This window comes from Lasiosphaeria miniovina, assembly GCF_030549165.1.
Source record: "Lasiosphaeria miniovina strain SMH2392-1A chromosome Unknown B0T26scaffold_3, whole genome shotgun sequence".
Taxonomy (NCBI): Eukaryota; Fungi; Ascomycota; class Sordariomycetes; order Sordariales; family Lasiosphaeriaceae; genus Lasiosphaeria; species Lasiosphaeria miniovina.
The window spans coordinates 4,073,579-4,101,425 of NW_026848222.1; the positions used below are offsets into that span (position 1 = coordinate 4,073,579).

A 27,847-nucleotide genomic window follows, 5' to 3' on the forward strand; every position below is an offset into this window, starting at 1 on the left:
CTGCACGCCGTCGACGGATATGAGACGGCCAGACCCAGGCGACAGGCAATGGACGCAAGGCTGGCTGGCATCCGAAGCGCTGTTAAGCGACGCGCCCATCCTTCCACCGAAGCCCAGACATTTGCTGTCGGTGTCCAAAAGAAAGTATGTGCAGCAATGGAAGCTAGCGCAGTTGGAGAAAAAGAGCGCATATAATAATAATCCAGCAAGAGAGAGCTCTTGTCGTATTTCGTGTAAGCAGGTACTAGTATACACCCCCGCACACCTCACCGCACCGCACCGCGCTATTCTTACCTCTCTGGACTAGTAAATGTAAGGATTGAAAACAACCCTTTTTTGCACAGGCTCCCTTTCTCGTAGCCTAAGAGAATAACTAATGGCAACTTTTACTAAGCTCATTCTTTTCCTTGCATGAGACGGAGATGGAAAGAAGTGAGAATCACAGTGTGTCAGTTTAATACTCGCTTTGCCCTCAGGTACGGAGGTCCTAGCACACATTGTCACGTTCAGCGAGGTCAATAAGAGGGTAGAATATGATGTATTGTTCAGGGAAGAAAGGAAGGCGGAATTCCCTGCTTATGACAGTTAAATGCCTACTTTCTAGCATGTAAGCACTAGGCCGTTGTTGGCGTAGATCAACACCCGTAAACGCGCCATTCCAAAGTAGCCGATAACGTAACACACATTTCTCAAGTGTTAGACTCTTGAAGTAACTTCGAAGACTCCATGTCTTGTATCAAGCACCTTTGGTCCATTACAACTTGTCACTGCAAGCCAAGCAACCACACTGGAAGCTTCCTGTGGTTGACCAGCAAGTGTAGAACCATGATCCATACTGGTACATCTACCTGTCTACCTTCCTAGGTACTTACCCTAGCGGTTGGTTCAGGCCCGGGGCGCCATCTGTGCAAACGAAATCCCGCCAGACGGCTGCGGAGCAGGCTGCCACAGCGCGAGACCGCGCTCGTACATGGCCAGCCAGACGGCGTCGGCGTTGACTGCTTCGAGAGCTTCCCTGACGCCGGCGTGCTGGGGCCGCGACACCACGTCGGCCACTAGGTCTAGCATATCATCAAACATGTCGTCGTCCAGACGCACATGGGCTACGATGGCGCCGAGCAGCCCCACCGCCGCGTCCCAGATCTGCGACGCCTGGGCGAACCGGCCTAGCGCCGCAGCTCCAGGCGACGAGGACAGCGAGAGCGACATGGACGGCGTCGGCGTGGGCTTGGAGCCGATCACCGATATCAGCGAGCCTCGCATCAACTGCTGGGCGTCTGCCATGGCTTCGCCCGTCTCTGCCGTCAGGGAGCGAGACGGTATGAGTATTGCCGAGGTGCCGTTGCTATTTCCGTTGCTTGCCGATGATAGTGCAAGGTGGCGTGGGAGACTTGGGCCAGTCGCTGCTTTCCCCTTACTCCCAGTGTGGCCGCCGGCTGTCCCGCCTCGGGCTTTCGCGGCCTGGTCCCGGGTATTGACAAACCACTTGTACAGGCCGTCGGACCACTCCGTCTTGAAGCGAGAAGCAAGAAAGTCACCCGCCGCACTGCAGAGCGCAGCGAGTGCCCTGCAGGCCGCGATGGCTACAAAGGGCTCCGGATCGTGCAGGCGTGAGATAACTACAGGCCAGACTGTGTGAACGAGCGGGAGGAATGCATTCTCGTCGGGTGCCAGGGCCGGGCTGACGGTGGCCACCAGGTCGAGGAGGGATTTTCGGAGAGTTGGGGTGGGTGAGGTGAGGTAGTGCTGGGTCAGTGAAAGGACCCGCGTCAGGAGCGAGTATGTTGGGGTGTTGGGAGGTTTCGGCTTTTCCGCTTCCGAGGAAGACTGTTCTTGTCCCTCCTCTTCTTCACCATTGTTGGCGGCCTCGAGACTGTCGAGGAGAGACTTGGCTTTACTCTTGTCCGGTCCCCAGGCTTCTTTTGGGTAGCTACGACGAGCGCCAGTATCGTCCTCCTGGTCTTCTTCCCTCCTTTTTCGTATCTTCTTCGCGCGCTTTTCTAGCGCGTCTAGTGTCCCGGGAATTCCGGCAGACTCGGGCTTCCGCTTCCTGTGATCTACCGTTGTTGCGGCCATATCTTCTAGAAGAAGCATGTCCGACTTCACCCCCTGCGTCACAACCTCGGATAGGACTGAGAATAGGCTTTCCACAAAGACAGGATAGCCGTGGTAGTTGTCCAACGCCGCGAATATCGCCGCGACAACATCGTCCATAAAGGGGATAAGTCTCGGTCCCGTTAGGCGAACCATCATGGTAAGCACCTTTGTAGAAGCCGGGGAGATGTCGAACGTGTTCAGTCTGAGGGATACCGAGTTGACCATGTAGTCGGCATTGTCGACAATGAGCTCTGACACACTCGCGTAGCCGCACGACACTGCTAATATGTTCAGCGTCGTGATTGCGTGTCTCCGCAGCTGCGGCACCTGGGATCCAAGAAAAGTTGTAACCGGGTAGAGCACATCGATCAGCTCTGGCCGAAACTCGGCTTCCAGGCGAGAGGCTGCAAATGCCGTCACCTCTAGCGCAATGGCCTCGAGCCGCCAGTCGGCATCGTCAAGGGATTCCGAGTGCGACGACAAGACCGAGGCAGAAAACTCGTAAAGCTCTTGGAATGCCGCGTCCTGGTATTTTACCTCATCGAGCGAGCCAAAGTCTAGCAGGTCGTCGAGTTCCGAGGAATGCGCGTAAGTCGACTTGAGAAGCTCAAACGCGAGCCAGTACGAGGCAATCTGGTCCACGCCGTCAGAGTCTCGCAGGTAGCCCAGCATGGCGGTTGCTAGCTTCGCCTGCTGGGTTGAGGAGCCGACGTTTGATATCAGAGCGTTGATCTCTCCCCGAGTCGTCTTTTGACTCTCTAGATCAAATAGGACGGGACTGTATGCCTGAACCTGCTCGACGCGTGAGCCGATCATGGCGCTGCTTCCCGATATAATGCTTTCTCCCCCAACGTCTCCGTCATCTACCACCTTGGACGGCTTCGAGTTTCGAATTAGTGCAGCGATGCTGTCTCGTAGGGCGTCGCCGAGCGTGTCATCAAGCGTCGACGAGTCCACCTGCAAGTCAGCAGCCAGCTTGGTGCCCCTGAGAATATTCCTGATGGCCAGTTGCTTGACGCGCTCGTCGTTGGACTGCATTGACCTGGGCAGGCTGGTGATCCAGTTGTAAAGCGCCAATTTGATGCACTCTGCAATCTCGGGGTAGACGCCGGCAAGATCGCGAAGGTTCGTTTCAAGTCGCGAGCTTGAACTCTCTTCGTCGTCCAGCATCATGGCGCTCTCGACGAGAATGGACTGGCAATCGACCAGCGACGAATGGCACTCATCGAGGAGGCCAATGCACAACCTGGAGAGAGCCGACTGGACATCGTTCGCCTCATGGGTGCGCAGCTTGAGCACCGATGACAAGGCAATCTTTACCTGAGCTGTGGTGGCCTTTAGCCAGGCGGGCGTCAGGTCGACACGGAAGTTCACGTCTTCTGTGTCGTTTGCTTTGGCGGCCACATCCGCGTCTTGGGGCGGTTCAGGTGCAGCACCCTTTACTGTCTGTCGGAGGAGTCCGCGGACTTTAATATCTCCCAAGACGTTTGTGAGAACGAGCTTTAGCACGGCCAGACACTTGACGAGCACCCTCTTCTGGGTCCTGTTCTGCAGGGGCGGCGACAGCAGTTTAGTTAGAGACGAGACTGTGCCTGGCAAAAACTGTGCGAGGACGGAATTGTCTCGGACAGCGGTGAAGGCTACTTGCACGCAGGCCAGGGCCTCGAGCTGGATTGAGGGGGTAGCGGCGCTGGTGACAGCGTCCAGCATGACGGTGACGTTCTGGCCCAGCGCAGGAATCGTCTGATCTTGCTCGGCCGACGGGGCCGCCGATGGCGGGGGCAGGGACGACGAAGAGGCAACAGGTGAAGATTCTGCGGCAGTGATCAGAGCGGCCAGAGTGCGGAATCCCTCTATGACAGTCTCCTCGGGCATCTCTCGCCGCCGGGTCGGCTGGCTTTCACCTGCCAGCTGCTGGCTTGCATCGCCGCCGAGGGTGAGGGAGAGGAAGACAAGGAGCTGCTGCGACAGCTGGCGCGATATCTTGGCCTTCCAGCCATGCTGAATGAGCGTCTTGAGCAGGCGGATGATGGCCTCAAGGACGCGCACGGGGTAGAGGTGGCGGTTGCGCAGGAGGTAGGCGACGGGGAAGAAGACGTAGTCGGCCAGCTTGCCGTCGAGGATTTGCGCATTTTTGCTCACTTGAGCCGCCCAGAGGCCGTCTACAGATTCCACCAGGCTGAGAATCTCATTTGCCTCGGCGGCCGTGTCGGTCGGGCGGAGAGCCAATTTGCTGAGAGGCACGCAGGCTGGTTTTAGCTAGAATGACATGCTCGCCTCAGTTAGGCATGTCATGTCCTGTCTTGAAAGCCGCGAGACAACTAACCTGCTGCAAAAACTCGGCCCGCTCACTGGAAGAGCCAACTGCAGCCATGGTGCAAAGTCGCGCCCATCAAGAGCAGTGCGCGCTCATCATAACATGGTCGACTGGTGGGTTAACTGGTAGGTTCTTGAATATTAGTGGTAGTTAAGTGCCCGTCGATGGGCAGCCTTCAAGCTCAGCTCGTTCAGTGTGGAGCACGACCTGCCAGGAAGCTTTCAGATTGCTGCAGCCCGCAGGTCACTCACTGGAGGCGCGGGAGATGCAACCGACCACCGCGCTCTGTATCCGTGCCATGGTAATTACGATACGTCATTTCACTCTACGCATACATACTGTACGTACCGCTTATATCCGTATAAGCCGAACGACAGCCGCTCAGTCGTTCCTTCCTCGGTGCCGGATCGGCAAACCAAGGACATCCGACAATGACGACGGCAGCGAACCCTAGGTAAAGTGCGAGAGCCAGAGCCAGAGCTAGAGTGAGTATGCTCTAGTAAATCCCAGTCGTGATTGCCTTCTTTTCAATTGTGCTGTGATACCGATTTTCGTGCGAGATGCTCGTTTGACGCTCTGCAGTCTTAAGATTCGTGGTAAGCAGGTTGACCAACCCGTCCTGGCTTCAAATCGCAATATAATGGCCGAGACTGGCGACTCGTCCGTCTCTCCGCCCGTTGCTGGAGAAAGGGATTTCGAGACACTCGACACGCCGGCACCGGCACGCAGAACAGCAGACCCGTTGAGAATCAGGCGAAATACAGCCTGTGTTCGGTGCCGGGACGCCAAGGTTAGACACCTCCACACCTATCTCGACTGTCGGTCGACTCCTTGCCCCCGTTCTACCCCCGTGCCAGCAGCAACAACCTCCGAGTTACCTCAGCTATTACTACGGAGTACTAAACTTGCAAATTACCCAACTGCCCTGCTCCACTGCTACCGTTGGCGGACTGGCTAACATCGTGTGTCCCTGTCTTGTACCCCGTCTAGGTGAAATGCAACACAGGTCTGGCCCCAAACCGGCCCTGCCAGCGCTGCACCAAGCTGGAACTGCAGTGCGTCGTTGACAGGAGCCACAAGAGGACAACACGACGAAGGTATTTCTTAGTTGTTACTTCCACTGCTTATGTCCCCCCTGCACGGCTTGTCGGCTTCTCCTGCAACCCCCGAGGTCCCGTCGGTCATGTTGGCTTAGGCGGACAGCCGTTAACCGCACCACGGCAGTAAACTAGAAGAGCTGGCTGCAGAACTCCAGACCATCAAGGAAGCCGTCGCTCCCCGTGCGTCTCTCCTTGTTCCTACAGATGGCCCTCCTGCGCATCCGCACCAGCTGCCGGCGGCCGTGTCTTCGGTTCCTGCCGTGCAAGTCGTTCCAGCCCACAACTTGGACGGTCTGGCAGCCCCCCTGACGACCTCCTCATTTCTTCCCTCGCCACCAAGTCTCTTCGGTAACTCCCGTTCCTACACTGCCGTAAGCGACCAACCGGCGCCCGCCCCCGCCCGCCTAGATGATGCCATTCCCGACGCCGACGGCCTGTCGAGGCGTCGAGCCGAGCCCAGGGCCCTTGGTTCGCGCGTCTTCTCAGGCGAAGACATTGAATACTACTTTGACAAGTAATCTCCCATGTTCCTGTTCTCATAGCTCCAAAATATGCGATGCTCATCGATGCGTGCTAGGTACTTTGAACACTTCCACCCTTACTTTCCCATTGTCCGTGCTCGGGATCCCGATACCTGCTACAAAAGGGGCGCCGTCCTGTTCTGGACCGTCATCATGACTGCCTGCCGCCGCTTTTCTCGCGACGACAACGCCTTCCAGTTCCTCAAAGACTCGCTCATGCCCGAGATATGGAGCTCCGTCTCCCAACTGCCCCTAAACCTGTCCATCGTCAATGCCCTCATGCTGGTCGCGGCTTGGCCAGCCCCCTCGGTCCGTTTCTTGAACGACCCCTCGCTTATCTTTGCGGGCATCGCTACCAACTCGGCCTTTCTTACCGGCCTTCACACTGGCCGTGGTTGCCATTCCGAGTTCAGTCGGAACGACCAGTTCGGCTGGTCTGATGCCACGGACGAGGAAGCAACCTTTACTTGGGCTGGCTGTGCCATAATCTCTTCCCTCGTGTCTGCCTACATGGGCTGCCCTCCTTCGAGCACGCTATTCAACAAGGCCATCGAAAGGATGTTGGATGGGACTAGCCCGTTCCCTCTTCCTCGATACTTTGTTGTTCATCTAGAGACGTCGCGATTTGCCGACAGGGTCAGTAGGACCATGTGCGCCTCGCTCGAGGAAGGCCAGGGCGTCTCGCACCACCTGGTCGCACATATGGAACAAGAGTACAGCAGGATTCAGGGGTTGCTGTATCCCGATAACTGTGGTAAGCGCTTGGTTCAACCCCCGAGAGGAGCACCATCTGCTGACGACGCACTGCTTGTTGAGATCTGGACAACTTTACTCTTGTCTCGTCGCTTCTGGAAATCCAGACGTACTACTTCATGCCCCTTCCCGGCTACAGCCCGGACATTTTGAAGCGGAATCTGATCAAGTGCTACACCACTGCCGAATCTGTAATCCAGCAAGCCGCGCAACTCCACCGCGAGACTGCATTCCTGCACTACGCGCCGCATTTTGTCTTTCGAACGATCGCAACCGCCATGTGCGTCATCATAACCGTCCATATGTCGGCATTCACAAAGGGCTTCCAGGTCGACTCAGTGGACACTCTAGTCAAGGAAGCGCTGCGTTTGACGCGGGCGTGTTCGATAGAGGAAAACGACCTCCACATGCGCTCCGCCAGCATGCTCGAAAAGTACTGGGCGCTGCGGCACCACATCCCAAGACCTGACTTGACAGACCCGGGCATCTCCATCTATACCCATCGCCTCGGAGCCAGTTTGGCCTTTGCGTGTCTCAGGTACTGGAAGGAGCAGATCGAGCACGCCCGGGATACCTCCAATTCGAACCCTCCCTTGCAAGAACCTTTTGGTGAGTTCTTTACGTGTCGACGCTTTCCGGTGGAAATGAGCCTGTGAGAACTGACAGCATGTTAACAGATGACCAATCAACGCCACGGCCGGGACCGAACGCGGAGCTCGGGCTGGCTGATTTCCACAGAATCGACTGGAATGCGTTTAATGCGTTCGAGGTTGACTACGACTGGAGCTTTACGAGCAACTACCTTGGGATATAGGCAAGGGTGATGCTGTCTGGGAGTGATTTCTGTCTTTTTGACCTTGGAGCGAGCGGGCGAACGAATACCACGGGAACTTTTGGCTCGATTCACGGCTTGGCTAGTCTTCATAAGCACATGCATGCCTGGCGTTTCTTGGGTCAAGTTGCAGGGCACGATAGAGGAATGTGGGAAGGAAATAGAAAGGGCCGGCTCATCTAAGGTACTAATGCAGATCTAATCCATCGCATCACGAATGAAGATATTGACGTTCTATTTTGAAGTCGGGCAAAAAAATAATTATGAGGTCGTTTGGCTTTAGCACACAAACTGAGGATAGAATATATAAGTCTGTCGTTTTTTGCTTTGTTTTGCCCACTTCTAAGTTATTACGTTTGAAGGTGAGAGCGGAGCGAGAAGGGAGACTACCGAGCCCGAAGGCGCGGAACGGCACGGCCCGCTTTTATCGATCGGCACCTTACCCTGCCTTTAATTACTGGACCTTGGCAGGCTATAAATACGACTTGCGAGAGCACCAGCAATTTCGTCCTCTTCGATTAAAAAACACGTATTAAGCCAAGGAGAAACGAATGTACTTCATCGACTGCACAGCGCTGGTGTTAATCTCGCGTTTGCAAGGAGAAAGACCCTTCCGCAACCCAATTTTCGGTTCAGCTTCCGGTTTCCAAACAAAACAAACAGACACAGTTCTTTAGTAAAGACCCTTCTTTCTCGCGTCAGGAGATATATAGACACGCAAGGAGTGAATATTCGATATTCCACCCTCACCAGAAACGAAGAACCAAAGAAGAAACCATGGTCAACCCGCACCCGTACTACCCGCCGCACGTCGTCGTGCAGGGCTACGCGCCCAACACTCTCTCGGTCGTCGCCCTCGTCACCGCCTTCGCCGGAGTCATCGCCGCCTTCTTGGTATTCGCCCTTGCGCTCGCCAGGCGGCTGAGCCCTGGCTTGAAGCGCAGGCGCGCGGAGCAGGCGGCTTTTTGCTGGTTTGTGCTTTGTGAGTTTTTTATTATTTTCTTCTTCTTTCCTCCCTTTGGGGCAGGCGTTTCTGTTCTGTTCTGGGTTGTATTGGGTTGTTTAGTCTTGTTTTGTTTTGGGGAACCCAAATCCCCCCCTTTTTAGGTTGGGTTGGTTTGTTTCGAGGCACCATTCCGTGGTAGATACGGGCACCCACTGGTGGAAAGCATCCTATAACCTTGAAGAGGGTTGTTACAACCCCAAAGATTGGCCGTATTTTTTCTTTAGATCTCGCAGTCTTTTAGAGCCATGGATTATCATACGTACAGACTAGTGCCGAAGTCTCATGAAAGAAGACAAGAAGCAAGAAAAAGGGGGAAATCTGTATGAGGTAACAAAGGCTAACTATGTACCGTAAACAGGCGGGTTCCTACATTGCTTCTTCGAAGGTGAGCCACTTCCCCTTTCTGTGGCAGCCTTCTTGCTTGCCAGTCCAGTCTACTAACCACCACCACCGCAACCGCAACCGCATAGGCTACTTTGTTCTTAACCACGCGCAGATCCCGGGGTCGCAGGACCTGTTCGCGCAGCTGTGGAAGGAGTACGCGCTGTCTGACTCGCGATACGTGACGTCTGACCCCTTCATGCTGGCCATCGAGGTCCTGACTGCGGTCTGTCCCCCAGCCCAGCCCAACCACTTTACGTCGCCCTTCTCCCTGCTGCGTCATCATCTACCCAGCAACCCCTTGCTGACCGCGCACACACTCACAGATCGTATGGGGCCCGCTGTCCTTTATCGTGGCCATCTACATCGCCGCTGCCGCCGCCACCACCGCCACCACCCGCACGCGGCTGCAGCGCCACGTGCTGCAGGCCGTTGTCTGCGTCGGCCACGTCTACGGCGTGGCGCTGTACTACGGCACGTGCTACTTCGCGGAGCGCATGCAGGGCGTCTCGTACAGCCGGCCCGAGACGCTGTACTACTGGGTCTACTACGCCGGGCTCAACGCGCCGTGGGCCGTCGTGCCGGCTTGTAAGTGTCCCCCAGTCACGTACACTGGAGGAGACCCAGATATGAGGGTTTTTGTCTGCCTGTCTGTCTGTCTGCCTGTGTAAGCTAACCGCGGCGAAATTCAAAAACAACAGTGCTGCACTGCCAGAGCGTAAAGGCGCTCACTCGCGTTGACGGCGGCGCCGCCAAGAAAGACCAGTGAGCCGGCCGTAGGGAATATACTAGATGCAAGGTTGGTTCAAGGAGACTGTGTAAATGCTGCAACAGTGGTATAACATCGCAGCGTTACTTGTTCACTGCGAAGTAGTTGTAAACGCCATGTAAAAATAAAAATAAAAAGGCGGCCCCTATAACACAAACAATATTGGGCCTGTCTCGCCCCGTCCGTTCCCATCTCGACTGCGGCCGGCAACCACACACGCCCCAGCGCAAGCTCTCCTCTTAGTAACCCCCTAGAAGCCCGAAGGGAAGCGAAGGTGGGCGTGAAGCCAGGCAGGCAGGCACCAAGCTACTCGCGAATCGCCGATTCCTGGAGAGGGCACACGCCTGCTCAAAGCTGGTTTGGTTTTGGTTAGATAACGCATGAATTGCCAATTCGCCACTGTGCGGTCCAGGGCGCCCGTCGGTTGCATCGCAAGTCCATCATCGTAAACGCAGAGACAGCACCGCCGGCCCGAAGGGCTTTCTAGCTCTGGGCCGAGGAAAGACAACAAAGACGGGAATCTATCCATCAAAATTCGTCTCACGGGCAAAGCAGCCGTGCCGGTTTCAGCGGACGTACTTGCCCATGAACCTCCGGTGGAAGTCTGAACGGAGCAGATCCTGCAAGAGTAAAGTGTCAGCCTCTGGCCGGGGGGAGATTAACAGGGATAAGTGGCGGCGACTTACGTTGACAAACTCCTTCTTCTTGCCCTTGTCCTCGGTGCCGCGCGCCTGGTTCTTGAAGACGACGTCGTCGTCCCACCGCCGCTTGATGCTGAAGTCGGTCTTGTTCAGCAGCGGGTTGCCGAGCGCAATGTCTCGCTCGCGCACTTCCTCCTCGGCCGCGGCGCGTTCTCGCTCCTAGAGACATTGCATGTTAGTAAGTATACAGAGAAGAAAAGGGGAAGAAAGATCACCTCTTTCTCGCGCTTCTCTGTCCGCTCGCGCCTGATACGGTCTAGCTCGCGCTGCAGCTCCGCGTCGTCGTCGTCGTCGCTGCTATCGTCGTCGCTGTCGTCGCTGCCGCCGCCGTCGTCAGAACCGTCACTGCCGTCTCCCGCCTCGTCTGAGTCGTCCGCGTCCATGTCCCGCGTCTCCTCGAGGATCTGCACGAGCTTGGACTCGGAGTCCTCCATGACCGTGTCGCCGTCGCCCGATGCCGCGCCGCCCAGCAGCTTGGGTTGTGTCGCGGAAGCGGAAGCGGACTCGTCTTCTCCGGCGCCGGCGAGGTCGCCCTTGATCTTAGCAAAGTGGGTGGCCTCGGCCGCGAGCAGCTCGGCGCGCAGGTCGCGCACCTCGCGGTCGGCGTCTCCGCCCTGTCCTGATTGCCTGCCACGGGAAGCAGCGCGTCAGTGGGCCGGCCCGTAGCTGTTTGAGAGAAAAGCGGGGAGGGGGTCGTTACCGGAACTTGAGCTGCGTGTAGGCTGGCAGCAGGCGCTGGTGGTAGGCGGGCCCGCGGAGGGCTTCCTTGCCCCGAGCCTGAGACTGGAGTTAGTGATTGCGGTGCTTCAAGAGATTGCTTGTCAAGGCGCCAGTGCTTACCGGGTCGAACGTGGGTCTGTGGGCTGTAGTCATCTTGGCTGCTCAAGCGTATTTATTTTCCTGTGTGGTGTGAGAGTCGAGCGTGGGCGAGGCGGTTATGCGACGGTCAAGTTGAGTGGTGGGTTGGTTGTTGAGCTGAGGTGGATGGACCTGAATTGGCGGCGATGGGTTCCGTTCGCAACCGCAAGCAGGGATGTTGAATGGTGCCGCAGCGGCGCGCCTCTCCGGGTGCTCTAGCGGGCCCTACAGGTTGCGACTGCGCTTACCGCCCGGCAGAACAGGCCAAACTTTTGGCGGTCTTTAGCGGCAGAAAGCGCCGAGGAAGCCGCCGCCAGACCTTAGGTCTGGAAACTAGGTACCTAGGTAAACCACCCAAAGCAGCATCCCGCCAAACACACCTACCTATACCCGACACATACTACCGCGCCTTCGGCCCGTGCTGCAAGACGACCCATTCAAGATGCCGCGCGAAGCCGAGCCCTCGCTCAATGAGAAGCAATTCATCGTCCAGGCGCTAGGCGAGAAGCTGCGGCTCGACGGCCGCGAGTTTGACCAATACCGGCCCCTCGAGCTTACTTTCGGCGACCAGTATGGCGTCGCCAACGTGACGCTCGGCAAGACGAGGTGCGTTCGTTGTGTCTTTCCCTCTTGTCACTAAATTTATCTCCCTAGCCTCTGCTAACCCGCCAAAACAAAACAGGGTGCTGGCCAAGGTGTCGGCCGAGGTGACGGTGCCGTACGTGGACCGGCCGCTTGACGGCGTGTTCACGATCGCGACGGAGCTGGGGCCGATGGCGTCGCCCGCGTTCGAGGTGGGGCGGCCGACGGAGACGGAGGTGCTGCTAGCGCGGCTGCTGGAGAAGACGGTGCGGCGGTCCGGGGCGCTGGACACGGAGTCGCTGTGCCTGGTGGCGGGGCAGAAGTGCTGGTCGGTGCGGGTCGACGTGCACGTGCTGGCACACGACGGCAACCTGATCGACGCGTCGTGCTTCGCCGTGGTAGCAGCGCTGCGGCACTTCCGCAAGCCCGACACCAGCATCGCCAGCGGCCAACTGACCGTGTACACGCCGGCCGAGCGCGAGCCCGTGCCGCTCAGCTGGCTGCACTCACCCTTCTGCGTCACGTGGAGTTTTTTTGGCGACGACGGCGAGACGACCCTGCTGGACGCCACCTGGGCCGAGGAGCAGGTGCGCGTCAGCAGCTGCACCGTCAGCCTCAACCGCCACGGCGAGATCTGCCAGATCGCCAAGCTCGGCGGCGTCCCCGTCGAGGCCGTCGCCCTGCTCCAGTGCACCGCCGTCGCCCTGACCAAGGCTAAGGAGTTCTCCACATTCCTCGACGGGAAGCTCGCCGAGGACGCCAAGCGGAGGAACAAGGGGGGCTTCATGGCTGAGCTGTCATCCGAAAACGATAGATAAAATGGGGAAAGAAAAAAAGAAAATGAATTTGCATTTCGGAGGAAAACATGGAGCACGGCACGGTTTTACAGACATTGTAATCAAAATAAGATACCCACGGCTAGTTAGAGCGGTTCCTAACAAAAAAGACATGGTCCGGGGTTGGGGTCTGCAAAGTAATGGCGTCTGTCTAGTCTACGAACACTGGCTTTGGGATTGTTTGACTTTTCTCTTCCTGAGGTACGGATGGATATAAAAGTCCTGCAAAGAGTCCGGGCCCGTGAGATGGAAGCCCTAGCAATCGACCAAGAAATAAGCCCAACAGTTTAGATCTTGGCCGCGAAGAGACAGCCTTCACATCCTTTTGCGCCTCGAGCTTTCCTGTCCCAGGACGAATATTCGGTAAGCCGAGCAACACCAAGCCCCGAGCACGTATCGCACAGTGTTGCCAGAAAACAGGAATTCAGGCTTTCTGACCTCACTCGACGCTATCCAAAGGGTCCCGTCGAAGTGTGCCTAGGTAGGTAGCGCTGTGGTTCCCGGGATAGAGAGACAAGCGCCGCCCTCTAGATCCGCAACCCGCCCCTTCCCCCTCGCATGAGTCCACCAAACCTAGAATGCGCGTGAAAAGGGCCGACCCGTGTCGGCAGAGCGGTGCTCCCGTTCAGAAACTGTACCCCGACCGGAGAGGGAAATGGGTAGGGGTCATTGTGATAGCAAGTATCGGAGCCGCAGCTTGTTCTCCCCGTCAAACCAGCAGTTCCGTAAGGGTCAGCGACGCGGCCAGCCCAGCTTAAGACGTCTGTGTTTTTCTTCCAAAGTGATTCCAGATGAAATACCTCTCTCCAGATGGTTATTCTTGACATGCCGCTTAGACTGACGTGGGGGTCGGGAGTGCGCGACGCAGGTCCCTCTCCCACACCCTCCGGGTACGAGGGAGGAGAGGGGAGGCGAGGCGACTAGAGACCGCACAGAGGTCACCTCATAACCGGGGGTCGAGACTCCTTGCTCCACTTGACGCGGGAGCGCAGCCAGTCGACGGCCTCGCGGACGCCGGTGCCGGTGAGGGCGGAGACGGGCAGGACGCGCGAGTCGCGGATGCTGCTGGCCTTGTCGCCCTCGAAGACGCGCTTGACGAGGCCCTCCTTGATGCGCACGACCTCGACGCAGTCCTCGCGGTCCTGCTTGTTGGCGAGGATCAGCAGCGGCACGCCTTCGGTTTCCGAGTGCTGCAGCACGTCCTCGAGCACCAGCCGGCACTCGTCCAGCCGGCCCGTGCTGTCGTGCTCGAGGTTGCCGTCGCCAATGTCGGTGCTGTCAATGATAAAAACGATGGCGTGGCAGCTCGCGTAGTAGCTCTGCCACAGCTTGCGCAGCGTCAGCTGGCCGCCCACGTCCCACAGCTTGAGGTACATGTCGGGCAGCGTGATGGTCGACACGCTCTGGCCCACCGTCGGCACCGTCTTCAGCTTGGGCTCGGGGTTGTCGGGCAGGAAGATGGACTTGACCTGCTCGTGGAACGTCGTCTTGCCGGCATTGTCGAGCCCGAGGAGGATCACCGAGTACTCTGTGAAGGCAGTCAGTCGTGGGTTGTGTCGGGGTCTTGTCAGCAAGACGGAGGAATCAATCACGTACCTTCTTTGCTCGTAGCTAGCCGATAGAGCCCCTTTGCGAGATGGTACATGGTGTCGAGAGGCGCCTAGACAGTGCACGGGTCGGTCGGTCCAAAGGGGACGGTAGGAGAAGGCGCGCGTGCGATTGGGTTTCGGTGGATAGACGTTTATCGAAACAGTGCTGCTGCGTTGTTCTGTTACTGTCATCCACCCCCCAAGAAATCCCCACGCCAGAGCGTCCCGTAAACAAGGTCACCCCAGCGCTAATTTAGCGGCCTTCAGTATGCAACTCAAGACTAGGGGGACGTGGGGTTCAGCCTCGCGCGATTGGGTGGGGTGCTAATCGACGCCATCAAATCAGAATGCGCGACTCACAGAGGGATGGGAGTTGTTACTAACAGTGCCGTCATAGTTGGGCAGCCCACCTCAGCCTGCCGCTTCACTCGATACCTTCCTTACCTTACCATACCTACCTTACCCAAAACCTTCCATGGGTTTAGGTTCATCGTGAGCATTTTAACTTTCTTACAGGTTAACTGCCGCATCTCCAAACGGCCGACCAGACGAAACATGCTTTTGCAGGCAGCCCTTTCTCTCGCTAGACTCAGATCATCTCGTCCGGCGAAATCGGAGTGAGCTTGTCAACGACCTTGATCCTCTATTGCAATAATCGACAAGATTAATTGATTGAGAATAAACGAGCGCAATGGCGCCGATTACCCTCGAATCCGAGCCCAGCTACCTCCCGCTAGCCTTGGCGCTGTCGCATGCGGTCGCCGTCGTCTACCTCTCGTCCAAGGTCGGCCGGACTCTGTATCGCGCCCATCGAGAGCTCGGCCCCGCCCAGGACACGCGCCATCGGTCCGCCCAGCGCTCCAACCTCACCATCGTCTTTGCGAGCCTCGCGGTCCTAGGTTTTGTGCTCGCCGCGACCTCTGCCCTCAGCTACCTCAGCCTGTCGTACCAGACATGGGCCGACGAGAGGGGTGTTGCCGTCCCCAAGAGGTTCGTCCCGTCGCTCCATCCATTGATTCATCCACCTTCCATGGTACCAACTGGTCTTCTCTAGCCCGTCTGAACTCTCCTTCTGGGGCCGCGACGCCGCTGGCACCAATGCCGCAAGCCTGCATCTCGCCTGCTGGCTGAGCGATACCCCCATCCACCTCGATGCCCTCGAGATCCTGGCCGAGAGGGCTCGCTGGCTGTGGTGGGGACAGCAGCTCGATGTTGCCACCGTCTCCTGGATGACGCTTCTTGCAATCGAGGGCCGCCGCCGCAAGATCCCCCACCTCTGGGCTTATGCCTTGCTCGCCCATCTTGTCGGCCTGTCGTTTGCCCAGAACTTATTCTACGTAGCCATGCTCTTGACCCCGTCGCCATTCTCGGGCACGCAGTCGAGGTACGTGAACCGTGCCTACATGTGTAGAAGCAAGACGAATAGTAGGCCACTTATCCTAACTTTGAGCCCCTAAATAGACTTGAACGCCTCGTGAACCGGGCACTGCCCCCAAAACCCGACAACTGGTGGCCCAAGCCAATTCTGTTCTTTGTGCCCCTGACCCTCAACTATGGCGCCATCTTCTGGCTCCCCTATGCCGTGGGCACTGCTTCGTTTCCCGTGACAGCCGTCCTGGCTAGGGTCCTGACCTTTGCTCCGCTCGCCTTGCCCGCTGTCGTGCCCGAATCCTGGGGCGTGGTATACCCTGACCCGCATGGTGTCTACGGCACCTTTAACAAGCTCTTCCAGTTCATGACGGCTGCGGGCCTGGTCGTGCATGCCAAGGCGACGGCCGTTGGTCTCTGGCATAATATGCCCGAGACCTACAAACACCGCCACAGCATCAAGATACCGCTCGACACTGAGAAGCGGTCGAAATGGGAGCGCAGCGCGACTGCAGTCGAGAAAGTCCTAGGCTCAATGACGGACCATCCCGCAGTCACCGGCGCCGGAAGAGACGTCTTGATGTGCGGCTTGAGCCTTGGCCTCTGGGTGGCTGTCCGCGCTACGGACACCGGCAACATGCTCCAGTCGATCGTGCCCGGTTATAAGGCGGCATCGGGCTTGCAGCCAGCGGACCCGCCCCAGCTGCCTGTCAAGGCCGATTCGCCTGCTGCCGGGGGACAGAAGCAGGCGTCTACGTGCTCTTCTACTGCTTTACGGCGCCGGGCCAACTTGAGCGTCTCCAGCATCAGCAGCTCTAACAGCCCTGCCGATAAAGGATCGCAGACTCCCAAACGGCGAGGCCGCCCGCGCGAGGTCAAGGCAGACCCAGATCCCGATCCAGAGGATGTCCCTGGCGACAAAACATACGAGCCCGACGCCGATGTCAGGGCAAGCGCTACGCTTGGCGATGTCGCCCCAGATGACGACTTTGATTGGGAAGCCGGGTCGCTCGCATGGGCCTTGACAGCTCTGGGAGGACTTGGGACTGGATCGTCTGCTGTTTTCGGCGCAGAGTCTATCTCGCGCTGAATGAGTATGGGTTGAGGGGCGTTTGGCGTTGAGTAATACGGGGTCGTGGCTATGACAAGGCCACAGGTCGTATTCGAATCCTATGGTTGTTCCCATTTTACTTACCATGTGGGCGGATTTGGACTAGGAAAGGTAACATCGCAGTTTGGTAAGTAGCGTGGAGTTGGACTAGGAGGCAATGATGTGATGCTGTTAGTTGATTTCAATACAGAGTTCGGCGCCCTAGCCATTCCCAAACCCAATCAGTACCTTATTCAGGTCTGTGAGAATTTAGGCTTTACGATAGCAATGAGTCAATGCCTGCTAGTACAGAGGTCCAGAACCAGGAGCTCTCAATTAACTTTTCCCCGTGGCTAGCCAAGGCATAAAACGGCGCTCGCTAGCCTAGCAGCACCAGCGCGTGCGAGTCGCGGTGGCTAGAGATCTCGTTTTGATGCTGGGGTTGCGGGCATGCTGACGCCTCGAGGAGGCGATGGCGCGTGGCGGGTGCTCGCCGTGCGAGATACGTCATTGCTCGCAGTGTTTTGCCCGTTTGGCCTTGTCCTAAGGCGCTTTTCTGCACGGCCAAAGCACCGGTGTCCACGCCACCGATGGCGACTAATGCTGAGCTGGCTAGTCTACCTAGACAGGCCGGCGGCATAGCTGTGGGTTTGTACGAGAAGCATCCTTCCCCCGTGGGTCTAGCCTGCTGACATCAGGAGGTCGGTCTGCGGTGCTCGTTTCCCCCTCCTCTCTTGAATTACTCGCTACTGTCCGCCAGATAGATAGAGACACGGTTGCGTCTTTGATGCCGGCACTCGGATTTTACGGGCAACAAACTATCTCTTACCACAACAGACTTGCAAACTCTTGACGACACGGCCGTAAGCAGCAGCAGCAGCCATGTCGATACGTGATCGCTGGTTCCACATCCCGACGTCCAAGCCGGGCCCATTTTCATCATCCGATGCCCCCGGCGGCGAGACGGGCGCCGCCAAGAGGCGCACCAGTATCGACCTCGTCAAGCTCAAGTCGCCCACCCGCCTACTAGCCAAGACGCTGTCATGGCGTCGCTCGTCAAACAGCAACGCCGGGCCTAGCCCGCTAAGCAGAGACGCGGGCGAGGGCCACGGCAATGCTGAGAGTAGAAACAGGGAAGAGAAGGACTCTGGACGCGGCGTCGACTTTGATAACGTCGCGATGTCAGACAAGACCGGCAGCGGCAGTGCGGAAAATGAGAACCAGATCCCGGGCAGATTCGACGAGGCCAACTACGACGAATCACCCTCGGCAAACTACACCCTGACCTTTCCTGTCGAGGAAGAACAACCACAACAACCGCAACAACAAAGACAACAACAACAACAACAACAACAACGACCTCCGTCCCCGCCGTGCCCGCCGTCCCCCCATCTCCCCGACACCAACCGCCACCACCAGCAGCTGCTAAACGCCTTCACCATGACGTTTGGCCGCCTCCGGCACAAGTGCCACCACCACCACCATTACCACGGCCATGACAGCGACGATGGCAAGAACAAGACCAAGACCAAGGACACTGGCGCAGGGAATGTTGCTGCCGAGACAAATGCAGAAGCAGAAGAACTAAAACCCGGGACGGGAACGGAAACGGAAACGGAAACGGCACGCGACGGCGAGCCGTTGCGGCCGTGCTGCCGCCCCCGCAGGTACAGCGCCCGCAGCAACGTCAGCCCGCGCAGCTCGCGGCCGAGCAGTCCCGACTTGTACTCCTCCTACTACCAGTCCCAGAGTCAGAGTCAGAGTCAGAGCAAGGATGGTGATGACGGCGGTGGTGGTGGTGATGATGAGGGAGAGGACAAGGAAGCAGAAGCGGGCGTTGCGAACCCCTGAACGGTAGTTTGCCTGTTTTTATGTTAAGTTATGGTATGATGGTATGGTATGATGGGTAATAGGATGCTTGGGGGAGGGGAGAAGTTGGCTTCCTTAGTTGCAGCTGCTGGTGTTTTTTTAGGCTTTGTTTATGAATTAAGTGTGGTTGGGGTGGGCAAATAAAACGAGAAAATAAGAGAAAGAAGGAAGAAGTGCGCGGGAGAGGCGGTATTGTTTTTTTTGTTTTCTATTTTCTTTTGCACATGGGGGTGAAGGGGGAGGTTATTGTCAGGACGGGATGTCAGAGGGGGAAGAATCCTATTCACCTAGGTTGGGCGGCGTACGCAAAGCATGTTGGGGGTTTAAATCATTCAGAGGCCTTTCCTCCTTTTCTCTATTGTTGTTTATCCATTTTTCTCTTATTCGGCGTTGTGCGGGTAACCCCTCAGGTAGCCCATGGAAACCAACAACGTCAATTTGCTCAGCTTACTATTTAACTGAAACACTAGAAGGGCTTATTATGTGACAACTTCCTATCCTTTCTAAAAAAACGGAAACGGAAAAAAGAAAACAAAGAAGGTACAAGTTCCCAAGCGAACGGACATCAGAAGTTACCCCTATTTACGGGTTTTATTTCTCATCACCCTTTTCTCTCTCGTTCGTTTCAACAACGCCCCCCTGGCTACGGCTTACTTTGCCAAACGGGTATTTTCTTCTGTCGCACAAGGAATGATATCGCAAATGGAGACTCTGGTTGATTCGACGGACATGCCGGCTTCGGGACAGAGCCCGGGGTGTCTTAGGTGAAAGTATCTTCACCCTCTCTTATTTTAAGCGCCGAGCTACCTAGACAAGGCACCCCTCTCCCGATATTTCCGCTTTATCTGTTTCTGTGAGCATGTAGCGGCCAGTTCTATCCGAATTTGAATAGATAATTGAAGAATGAAAATTGTGAACGAGCTTTTAGATAATTCGCTTCCATGATGTGCCATAGAAACATAAATGGGCGCTGCAATCAGGTCGCTTCCTTGCTTTGTGTACAAGGTTGGCCGATCAACTAACGAAGACAGGGGGGTCAGCAGGGAGGTCAATATCTCAGTGTATACAATCCAATCTCTGAATATTTGCTGACGGGGGACTTTCTAAAACTTGAAAGGCCTCAATACCTTACGGCTCCCCCTGAAGAATTTTCGCCAACGGAGGTAAAATCCATTCGAATACCCATTTTAGAATCCTAGAGGCCTATCTCTTCTTCACAATACCTAAGGCTTTTCCTGGCCGCTTTATTTACTGTGCTATAGCATTTATTCTGCCCAAGTACCACGCTAACACACCTTCAGGGATTGGATTGTGCTGGATACTATACAACAGGGCTAGTCATCTCCTTTCTTGCCCTCACTTTTTTCCCTTCCTCCCCCTTTTCTTGGAGAGGGAGGGTTTCACCGCTAATTCTCACGAATGCAAACTCGCACAGCCACGGAGTACCGACCCATAAGAAACTGCTACAGACTGGAAATAACCAGTCAGTTCTAGAGAGGGGCCGCTGTACCACCCCCACTCCCCGCCGGGTGCCCGGAGAGATGGAGAGAAAAATAGATAGGGCTGACATGCCATGCTATTTCTCATGGGCCCCCCATGGCCTCAGAAAACAGGATGTCATTACCTCTTGGGACAAGTATAACGGCTACCAACAATCTCGGGCCCAGCCCAACCCTCGGCCATGCCATGCCATGCCATGTCAGCCCAGGCCAGCCCCCAGTACGGCCGACCATGCACATGGAGGACGGACGCATGTGCGTGTTGGGTGTGCTGCATGCCCAGTAACTAACATGTACAGTACATCGGCCCATGGTCAGCCACTTACCTCGTCCCGCGGTGAGCGCCCGAATTATACCACGTACGTCTCCGGGAACGAGAGAGGGTGTCCAGCAGTTCCGAGAATAGGTGCTCGTGTGTCTCACACACACACACCTATACATACAGGCGATAGACGGCAGACGGCAACAGCCGCGAGGCCGGAGCCGGGGCTTTCCTGTGTCGTCTCCATCTGCTAGCGGGCAAGGCCATGTACCTGGGAATGCATGGGTTGCTACTACACCCAAACTGACTGGACTGGTAAGGCATTAATCACAGCAAGCAAGCCCCCGTCAGTGCCGCGCAGCCGCAGCGGCTCGAACAAAAACAAACCGACAAATCAAATCAAATCACCAAGCCGGCACTCTGTCCGTCGCAGCCGCGATGAACGACTCCCCCTTTTCTCCCTTATTCTCGAAAAATAGGGGGTAGGGGGTGGGGTAGGTTATGTGCCGAAGCGGCGAGGCAGAGACGCGCGAAGATGGAAACAAACGAGATCGGTGGGTGGGTGTAGTGAAAAGTCTCCTTCCGTCGACCAGAGACAACGCGGCAGCGAACCCAGCCATGCATGCATGCATACGTGCATGTTTCCATGCATGGCAGTTGACGCAACGAAGCGGTGGGCTCGCAGGGCTGAGCCAAGTCCCCCCCCCTTCTTCCCCCCACCCCCCATGCATATAGGGACGACACACACACACACATACAGCCAACCAACCACAGCCACAGTCACAGACACACCTCTCGCAAAGAGCAAGCCTGCCTTGGCTGAGCAAAACAGCTGCACACTACAGATGCAAAGGGCTGAGACATGAAACATGGAGCATGCAGCATGGGGAAAACGTTGACGCGGCGCCATAGGCTGGGATGGGATACATTTTCTGGCTTCCGTCGTCCCGAAGCCGCGTGTGTGGCGTTTTCTTCCCATCTCCACACCGACAGTGAGGCAATGCCACCGCCCTCCGGATGGGATGGGGGAGTAGGTAGAGCGTGATTCCTATTGGGCAGAATACACGATTTGAGTTATCTCTCAATTCGGTAGCCAGAGCGAAAAGGAGGTGGGGGGGATATCCGTCAAAGGGCTCAAGTTTTCGACTACGTATTTTTTATATCCCGTCCTATCTTGTCTCGTGTCTTAGTCTCTTATATCTCAGCCGGCTCAGGCAATCTAGACGGGCTGTGTCTAATATTAATTAATCATCCGTTAGAGCTCCTCGCACCGAAATCCTGCTAATCACGACTCTCAAAAGGAAAGGCCCATGCTGGAGCAAAGTTGGCTCGATTCCGTGCCTTGACTTACCTAGAGTGGGTGAGGTAGTTAGTGACTTTGGATAACGGACCAAGGGCAGAAAGGGGTTTGTTTACACATAGCCAAAAGGGCACGGGGCCTGTTATCGTCCTCGTTTTCTTTTAGCCTTGGTATTAAAATTGGCTTGCTTCTTACCATGATCGAAAATTCCCAGCTCTACGCACGACCCTGTGTCCTTGATCAATAAACCGATTATATGGCACACTCCTTGTTACCCGAGAGACTAGCCTAGGGATCCTCTCTTCGACGTCTGCAATGAATGCGGAAAACTCCTCCGGTGTCGCCGTCGTCCATTCGAGCAGTCTAGCCACACCACATCATGTCGCCCTGACATGCCGTCTTGAGACGCCCTTCTTCAAATCTGTCTCGAATTGATTGGTCGCCACAAACGCATCTTGTCCTTTCAAGTGGTCAGGCCGGCGGGGCTCGGGACGAGGAGACGGGGAGGTCGGCTACCCATTCTCGGGATATCCTCTGATCAATATTGACACCGTCTTGCTGCTCCGGCCACGGGTAGGACAGACGAGGTACCCACCTCAACTTCCACAGTCCATATCTGTCACGGTCGTTGCGCCTCTTTTCTCCGAGGATCGTGTTGTCCGCCTCTGCAACCAAGTTCTTCTAATGCGATATGACAGTCTTCGTACTCGTAATCGTCTGGATGCTCTGGCCTTCCACATCCCTAGGGGTCCGGCGGATTTTCTGCGATGACTCGACATAATCTCCAAGGTACGACTTGATTTTAATCCTTGCGCATTGCTGGTCGCTGCAAAAATCCAACCAAATCTGGTCAAAGCCCCCGCCCTTGAAGTTATAAATGAATCTAATATTTTATCGTCAACGAGAGCAAATAATACAACCCATGAGATTACTTACAGCTGCATCGCTTGCCATGCGCGAACCCGCTCACTTTGTAGGCGTTTACATACTATCCGCCTGTTATCGACATTGTCATCCGCGAGCTTCTTGTTGTTTTCGTCAGCTTCTCGTTGTCGCTCTTTGTGGTCGTGCGACTTGATAGGTTTATTGAGAACAATGGTGGGGCGTTTATTAGGGGGCTATTTTGGCGCGACTCGGATGCTTTTTGCGAAATGCATACGTCGCGAAATGGAAATACACGCGTTTCGAAATGTTTACGACAGAAATTCAACGGTGTTTCGTCTACCCGCCAGACAAACATCCCTGAATGCTTATTAGTGGGGGATTTTCCAGGATTTGAAAGACCTCAATTCCTTACGGCTGGCCCTCTTATTGACAACCTAGGCTTAACTTCACTGCCATTTATCAGGTATAGACTTTCTTCGTTTTGAAGAACGACCAGTATTCCCTTTTTTGCACTGTTTTCCCAACTCTATGACTTTATATCTTAGGCACACGACAGCGGGATGGCAAAAGAGCCGTCGGGCAGCTGGTACTCTGCGACACCAAAGCGCCTGCTCTTGACGTAAAAGGCTAGGCATCCCGTCTGAAAGGTCTCAAACGCGTCGATGAACCTGCTCGTCTCGTCGACCACCCCCTGGCCGTACTGCCTGGCTTTCTCCCGCAGAGCCTCGGCGGCGGCGTCAAAGCTGGCCGCCGACCGCTTCATCTCCCGCACCAGCTCGTCGACAATCTCGTCCAACGACGTCCCTCTGGCGTTTACATGGATAGGGACCAAACTGATCAGCGTCATGTCTCGCTATGTTTCTCTCAAGAGAGTTTGTTAGAGAGCCCGACATCGACAGAAATTTGCTCCCGACTCGACATGGAACTTACAATCTCCTTCTTCAAAGACAACAAGTCATTTGACACGCAGGTCTGCACGTTAACTTCGCGCCGCATCGTCATGACTTCTTCGGCCCAGACGAGATCGTCTGGGAGGCGGGTGCCAGCCACGTATCTGTCTCGATTATCAGCAATGGAAAGTATTGCAATCTTGGAAAAGAAGGGAGAGAGAGACATGCTGGTGCAGGTCGCAAATTGCGTCCACAGCCCCGGTGCCCGCCCGGAAGGCATCGTACTGCTCCAGCGTCGGGAACTTTCGCTGGATGTTGAAGCGCTGCTGCTCTTCGTTGGAAGACCCCATGAAGAAATCCAAGTCGTGGAGCAGCCGCGGCATGTTGACAACATCCTCTGAGGCTGCTCGGAGCAGATGAGGCGCTATCGCGGCGAAAAAGCCACCGATGGGGGGCGGCGTGGCTTTGTTGACTTGGTATTTGCCGCTGCGGCGGCTTGCGACGGCGGCCGGGCCGACGACGATGGACTCGACGTACGAATACATGTCCTGACGATATCTGTTTGCGAAAGCGAGGTCCGAAGCCTGGTCGGCCACGTCTGGATCGATCTTCCGGTCGAACTCGTCGTCGAATAGGACCAGCCAGACGAGGTAGAGGCCCATTACACGCAGCCTTGGCCAGTCTGCCGACGGGTACGCCAGACAGACAAACTGGGCGAGGTCCATTGACTTGACGCCCTCGATGTACGTCTTGTCCTGGAACAATGCCTCTAGGTGACTGTTGATGGTCTGCACCAACCTGTCATAGTGCACATTGAAGCCATGTCGCCACCTCCCGTAGATCGGATCCAGGTTGGGGATTCGCAGGGTCAATCCTCGCAGCTTGGCAACTACGAGGTCGAACTCGTCGCTTCGGTCCATCTCAATGCTAGGTGCCGGGGAAGCTCCTTCAAATGTTTCTGGGCTTGGCCGACGTGGGCTGGTACCGCAACTTTGGTAGTACCATAAACTCCTTTATACAAGAGAGGTGCAAGAACCCGCCCAACCCGCCCAACCCCTGACTGTTTGTTGGCGTGGTACTTGGGGGGAAAGATTAAGATTATAGCAAACAAGCCGGCCAGAAAAAGCCTCGAATAGGTGTTTCTGGGAGGGAGATGGGCCTCTAGCATTCTATACCAAGGGTTTCAAGAGCTGCCTCCTCCCAGTTTGAATAGCAACGCGATCAACCCTTTCACGTCTCATCATGTCCCACGCTAACAAACATTTGTAAGTAAACAGTCCAATCGCTCTAATCTTGCACACCCCCAAGTGAGCCGCTGGGCCGTCCCCTGGCGGCCGCTGGAGTCTAGCATCGCCAATCACATCCCAATATAGCCATCTCAGAGTTACCAATTAAGACAATAAAGCGGCTCGATCCGGGCGAGCCGCTCAGCAAAGAGCGTATTCCTTCGCACTTCAATACGCCAGTTGCGACTACCTCAGGGATCCTCGACCACTCCTGGCCTCGCGCCAATCTATGTAACCATGTTCGGAGACATGGATTCGGCCCTGCAACGGGCAATGGCTGCTAGGATAGCTGGCCATCCCGCCGACTGTCCCGGCGAACGCTTGCCCAACTTTGTTGCCAATAAGCATAAAGCTTATACATACCGCATATAATATTGATCGGATCTTGCTTCGTGGGAGTGTAGGTATCGACCCTTATCGGGCATGCGTCCTTCTACGCACTTCTATTTTTGCCCCTCGCCCAGTCTCCCGTACCTCGCTTCGCTACTCCTATCCATCGTGCTCCTTCCCCTCACCTCGGTTCTTCCATCTAGTCTCCGGCCACTGTGTTTGCCTGTGGGTCCCTGATCCAGTTCCATATCTGTTTGATCGTATGACTGCCGAGTGACCGGTGATTATGGCCTCGATTCTCCGTTTCATCTGAGCTACCCTCACCGCTCCTACTCTTCTCGGCGACCTTGTCAGTTGCCTATATATACATATATATATAGTTTTATGTATGTATATATATTTCGAACATGGAGCTTCAGACTCCGGTTGCCAGGATCAAAAATTGCCAACCGGCCATGGCTTCTCCTCTCGTCCTCTATGCCCTGGCGGCCCTGTTTCTCTACGCCGTGTGCCGTGTAGCTGTCAAATGGTTCCGTCTCCGACACATCCCCGGTCCCCGGTACCACGGTATCTCACTCCTTCCTCTGGTGTACAAGTGCTGGCGGGGAAGACTGCACGAGGATCTGAGGAAGCTGTTCGACACCTATGGGCCGATCGTCCGCATCGGGCCCAACGAGATCGTGTGCAACGACGTGCCGACCATGCACCGGATCCTAGGCTCCAAATCCCCATACAACAAGGCGCAGTGGTTCGTCATCGCCCGGCTGAACGGAGACGGCGACACGGTGCAGTCCATGTTCGACAAGGAGCAGCGGTCGACGCGCATGGCGCAGGTCCTGCCGGGATACGCCGGAAAAGACGGCCAGAGCTTCGAGGGCTGCATCGACAGGGCCATCGCGTCGCTCGTGCATCTCATCGACACCAAATACATCTCGACCGGCACCGAGTTCCGGCCGTTGGATCTGGCCTCGCGCTTTGGCTTCTTCTCCATGGACATGGTCGGCGAGGTCGCCGTGGGCCAGCAGTTTGGCTTCATGGCCGAGGACCGCGACTGGAGCAACATCCTGCACACGTACGACATGATGCTGCCCATCATCCAGATCCTGGGCAACTACCCCTGGCTGGCCAAGATGACGTACCGCTGGCCCATCAGCCTGCTTCTCCCAAAGGAGGGCGACGGGACCGGGTTCGGAGCTGCAACGAGGTGAGCCCTGCCACACCATTCATACATGCACCCGCCCTCACTTCTCACTTCTCACCAACCAACCCACCGCAGCGTCTACATGCGCGTCATCGACTCGCGCCTCTCCCAGCAAGCCCCGAGCCCCAAAGATACCAAACCCAAGCACGACATGCTCCAGTCGTTCATCGCGCACGGCCTCGGCCGCGAAGAGCTAAAGCACGAGATGTCTCTCGTGTTCCTCGCCGGCTCCGACACGACGGCCAACGCGCTGCGCGCGGCCTTTCTGTGCCTGCTCAGCAACCCGGCGGCGCTCGCGAGACTGCGCGCCGAGGTTGACGGCAACGCCGGCGCCGGCACCAGCGCCCACGTCAACACCCTCCCGTACCTGAACGCCGCCGTCCACGAGGCGCTGCGCGTGTACCCCAGCGTCAGCTCGTCGCTGTTCCACAAGGAGGTGCCGGCGCGCGGCGACACGCTGGCGGGTCGGTTCGTGCCAGGCGGCACGAGCGTCGGCACGGGCGGCGCCGTGTTCGCCGTGTGCCGGTCGCGGGCCATCTGGGGCGACGACGCCGACGTGTTCCGGCCCGAGCGGTGGCTCGAGGCCGACGAGGGGGAGCTAGCCGAGATGGAGGCCGCGTGGGGCCTCGTCTTCAGCGTCGGCCAGTTCCGCTGCCTCGGCAAGCAGCTGGCCCTGCTCGCGCTGCGCAAGGTTGTCTACGAGCTGGTGAGGCGGTACGACTTCCAGGCGGTGGACCCGGCGCGGCCGGCCAGCTTCTTCAGCGCCATCGTCTGGGTCTGGCAGCGGTTCGAAGTCAGGGTGACGAGGAGGGAGGGGCAGCGCAGCAGTAGCACGGCCATGGCAGGGCTTTGAGTCCCCGCAAGCAGAAACAGGAAAAGGGGGAAACCGTAAAAGTTAAGAGCAAAACGACGAACGTATGCTCGGAAAGAAGACCTCTCTCTTGAATACGCAAATTGGATACGGAGTACAAGTTTTTACGTTATTCCTCTAATAGCGCCGCCCGCTATTATACGCAAATATCTCTTCACTCTACCGGAACAGGAACAAAAACAAATGCTTCCTTATTAACGGACCTCATCCACCTCACCTACGTCGTAAAATTTTGTTTGGTGCCGCGCAGTGGATGGCGATCAGCACATTTCAGCCCTAGCAACCGTGAAACATATTTACCTAGGCAGGTACTCCGTATGTAAAGAACTTGCTTATTAGCATCTGGATAAAAAATTAATTTTTTTCGATCAGTCAGCGGTAAGTAACCGGCGGGATAGGTGGCCTGTGTCCCGTTGAGTAGTCCTGAACCAGGACGTTGGCCCGGGTTCGTAAACAGATGAGGCGGGTGCGGTGCGTGCGTGCCACGGCAGCGGGTTCGGGGAGCAGACAGCCTAGACATAGAGAGGATTGAACATGCTCTGGGTTACAGATACCACTTGTTGGTGAACGGACCTTGAAGCAATCCATGGCGCTCCTTCTTACAATACCTTATTACCTGCCTGGTAGGTAAGTTAAGATGCATTCCTTCCCACA

General features: G+C 56.3%; 11 protein-coding genes across 11 annotated transcripts; 6 read left to right on the forward strand and 5 right to left on the reverse strand.

Moving 5' to 3' along the window:
- Positions 1–509: 509 nt before the first annotated feature.
- On the reverse strand, positions 510–4,821 carry B0T26DRAFT_704118 (armadillo-type protein). The gene is made up of 2 exons (XM_060441700.1): positions 4,424–4,821; positions 510–4,356 (listed from the first exon to the last, which is right to left on the reverse strand). The coding sequence occupies exons 1-2, from the start codon at positions 4,469–4,471 to the stop codon at positions 886–888; spliced, it is 3,519 nt and encodes a 1,172-aa protein (XP_060298732.1). The 5' UTR covers positions 4,472–4,821; the 3' UTR covers positions 510–885.
- B0T26DRAFT_704127 (uncharacterized protein) lies at positions 4,822–7,945 on the forward strand. Its single transcript, XM_060441701.1, has 6 exons — positions 4,822–5,204; positions 5,405–5,511; positions 5,639–6,028; positions 6,092–6,789; positions 6,852–7,397; positions 7,466–7,945. The coding sequence occupies exons 1-6, from the start codon at positions 5,055–5,057 to the stop codon at positions 7,600–7,602; spliced, it is 2,028 nt and encodes a 675-aa protein (XP_060298733.1). The 5' UTR covers positions 4,822–5,054; the 3' UTR covers positions 7,603–7,945.
- Positions 7,946–8,397: 452 nt separating this feature from the next.
- On the forward strand, positions 8,398–9,776 carry B0T26DRAFT_750162 (cholestenol delta-isomerase-like protein; the record flags this gene model as incomplete). The annotated part of the gene is made up of 5 exons (XM_060445189.1): positions 8,398–8,602; positions 8,985–9,011; positions 9,097–9,233; positions 9,334–9,595; positions 9,709–9,776. 5 exons carry the CDS (start codon positions 8,398–8,400, stop codon positions 9,774–9,776), a joined length of 699 nt encoding a protein of 232 aa, XP_060298734.1.
- Positions 9,777–10,342: 566 nt separating this feature from the next.
- Positions 10,343–11,350, reverse strand: B0T26DRAFT_642742 (Pre-mRNA-splicing factor Cwf15/Cwc15; the record flags this gene model as incomplete). Its single annotated transcript, XM_060437472.1, has 5 exons — positions 10,343–10,396; positions 10,463–10,636; positions 10,693–11,104; positions 11,178–11,254; positions 11,318–11,350. The coding sequence occupies 5 exons, from the start codon at positions 11,348–11,350 to the stop codon at positions 10,343–10,345; spliced, it is 750 nt and encodes a 249-aa protein (XP_060298735.1).
- A 427-nt stretch (positions 11,351–11,777) lies between these two features.
- On the forward strand, positions 11,778–12,735 carry B0T26DRAFT_674468 (ribosomal protein S5 domain 2-type protein; the record flags this gene model as incomplete). The annotated part of the gene is made up of 2 exons (XM_060439714.1): positions 11,778–11,941; positions 12,018–12,735. The coding sequence occupies 2 exons, from the start codon at positions 11,778–11,780 to the stop codon at positions 12,733–12,735; spliced, it is 882 nt and encodes a 293-aa protein (XP_060298736.1).
- A 956-nt stretch (positions 12,736–13,691) lies between these two features.
- On the reverse strand, positions 13,692–14,398 carry B0T26DRAFT_644050 (P-loop containing nucleoside triphosphate hydrolase protein; the record flags this gene model as incomplete). Its single annotated transcript, XM_060437594.1, has 2 exons — positions 13,692–14,281; positions 14,350–14,398. 2 exons carry the CDS (start codon positions 14,396–14,398, stop codon positions 13,692–13,694), a joined length of 639 nt encoding a protein of 212 aa, XP_060298737.1.
- A 635-nt stretch (positions 14,399–15,033) lies between these two features.
- On the forward strand, positions 15,034–16,800 carry B0T26DRAFT_642135 (uncharacterized protein; the record flags this gene model as incomplete). Its single annotated transcript, XM_060437412.1, has 3 exons — positions 15,034–15,332; positions 15,397–15,726; positions 15,804–16,800. The coding sequence occupies 3 exons, from the start codon at positions 15,034–15,036 to the stop codon at positions 16,798–16,800; spliced, it is 1,626 nt and encodes a 541-aa protein (XP_060298738.1).
- Positions 16,801–17,682: 882 nt separating this feature from the next.
- B0T26DRAFT_750167 (uncharacterized protein) lies at positions 17,683–18,651 on the forward strand (the record flags this gene model as incomplete). The annotated part of the gene is made up of 1 exon (XM_060445190.1): positions 17,683–18,651. The coding sequence occupies one exon, from the start codon at positions 17,683–17,685 to the stop codon at positions 18,649–18,651; it is 969 nt and encodes a 322-aa protein (XP_060298739.1).
- Positions 18,652–20,670: 2,019 nt separating this feature from the next.
- B0T26DRAFT_704140 (uncharacterized protein) lies at positions 20,671–21,127 on the reverse strand. Its single transcript, XM_060441702.1, has one exon. It carries the CDS (start codon positions 21,060–21,062, stop codon positions 20,835–20,837), a length of 228 nt encoding a protein of 75 aa, XP_060298740.1. The 5' UTR covers positions 21,063–21,127; the 3' UTR covers positions 20,671–20,834.
- A 2,029-nt stretch (positions 21,128–23,156) lies between these two features.
- On the reverse strand, positions 23,157–24,425 carry B0T26DRAFT_642862 (isoprenoid synthase domain-containing protein; the record flags this gene model as incomplete). Its single annotated transcript, XM_060437482.1, has 3 exons — positions 23,157–23,464; positions 23,530–23,704; positions 23,730–24,425. The coding sequence occupies 3 exons, from the start codon at positions 24,423–24,425 to the stop codon at positions 23,157–23,159; spliced, it is 1,179 nt and encodes a 392-aa protein (XP_060298741.1).
- A 1,151-nt stretch (positions 24,426–25,576) lies between these two features.
- On the forward strand, positions 25,577–27,175 carry B0T26DRAFT_750169 (cytochrome P450; the record flags this gene model as incomplete). The annotated part of the gene is made up of 2 exons (XM_060445191.1): positions 25,577–26,325; positions 26,398–27,175. 2 exons carry the CDS (start codon positions 25,577–25,579, stop codon positions 27,173–27,175), a joined length of 1,527 nt encoding a protein of 508 aa, XP_060298742.1.
- Between the last annotated feature and the right edge of the window lie 672 nt (positions 27,176–27,847).

What these genes read in the sequence shown, in the direction of transcription:
- B0T26DRAFT_704118 (XM_060441700.1), bottom strand. Translation starts at nt 4,471, where the DNA reads ATGGCTGCAGTTGGCTCTTCCAGTGAGCGGGCCGAGTTTTTGCAGCAG. An exon ending in GGGCCGAGTTTTTGCAGCAG is followed by an intron (nt 4,357 to 4,423) that starts GTTAGTTGTCTC and finishes ATGTCATTCTAG; the next exon opens with CTAAAACCAGCCTGCGTGCC.
- B0T26DRAFT_704140 (XM_060441702.1), bottom strand. Translation starts at nt 21,062, where the DNA reads ATGCATGCATGCATGGCTGGGTTCGCTGCCGCGTTGTCTCTGGTCGAC.
- B0T26DRAFT_704127 (XM_060441701.1), top strand. Translation starts at nt 5,055, where the DNA reads ATGGCCGAGACTGGCGACTCGTCCGTCTCTCCGCCCGTTGCTGGAGAA. An exon ending in TTCGGTGCCGGGACGCCAAG is followed by an intron (nt 5,205 to 5,404) that starts GTTAGACACCTC and finishes TACCCCGTCTAG; the next exon opens with GTGAAATGCAACACAGGTCT. An exon ending in AAGAGGACAACACGACGAAG is followed by an intron (nt 5,512 to 5,638) that starts GTATTTCTTAGT and finishes GCACCACGGCAG; the next exon opens with TAAACTAGAAGAGCTGGCTG.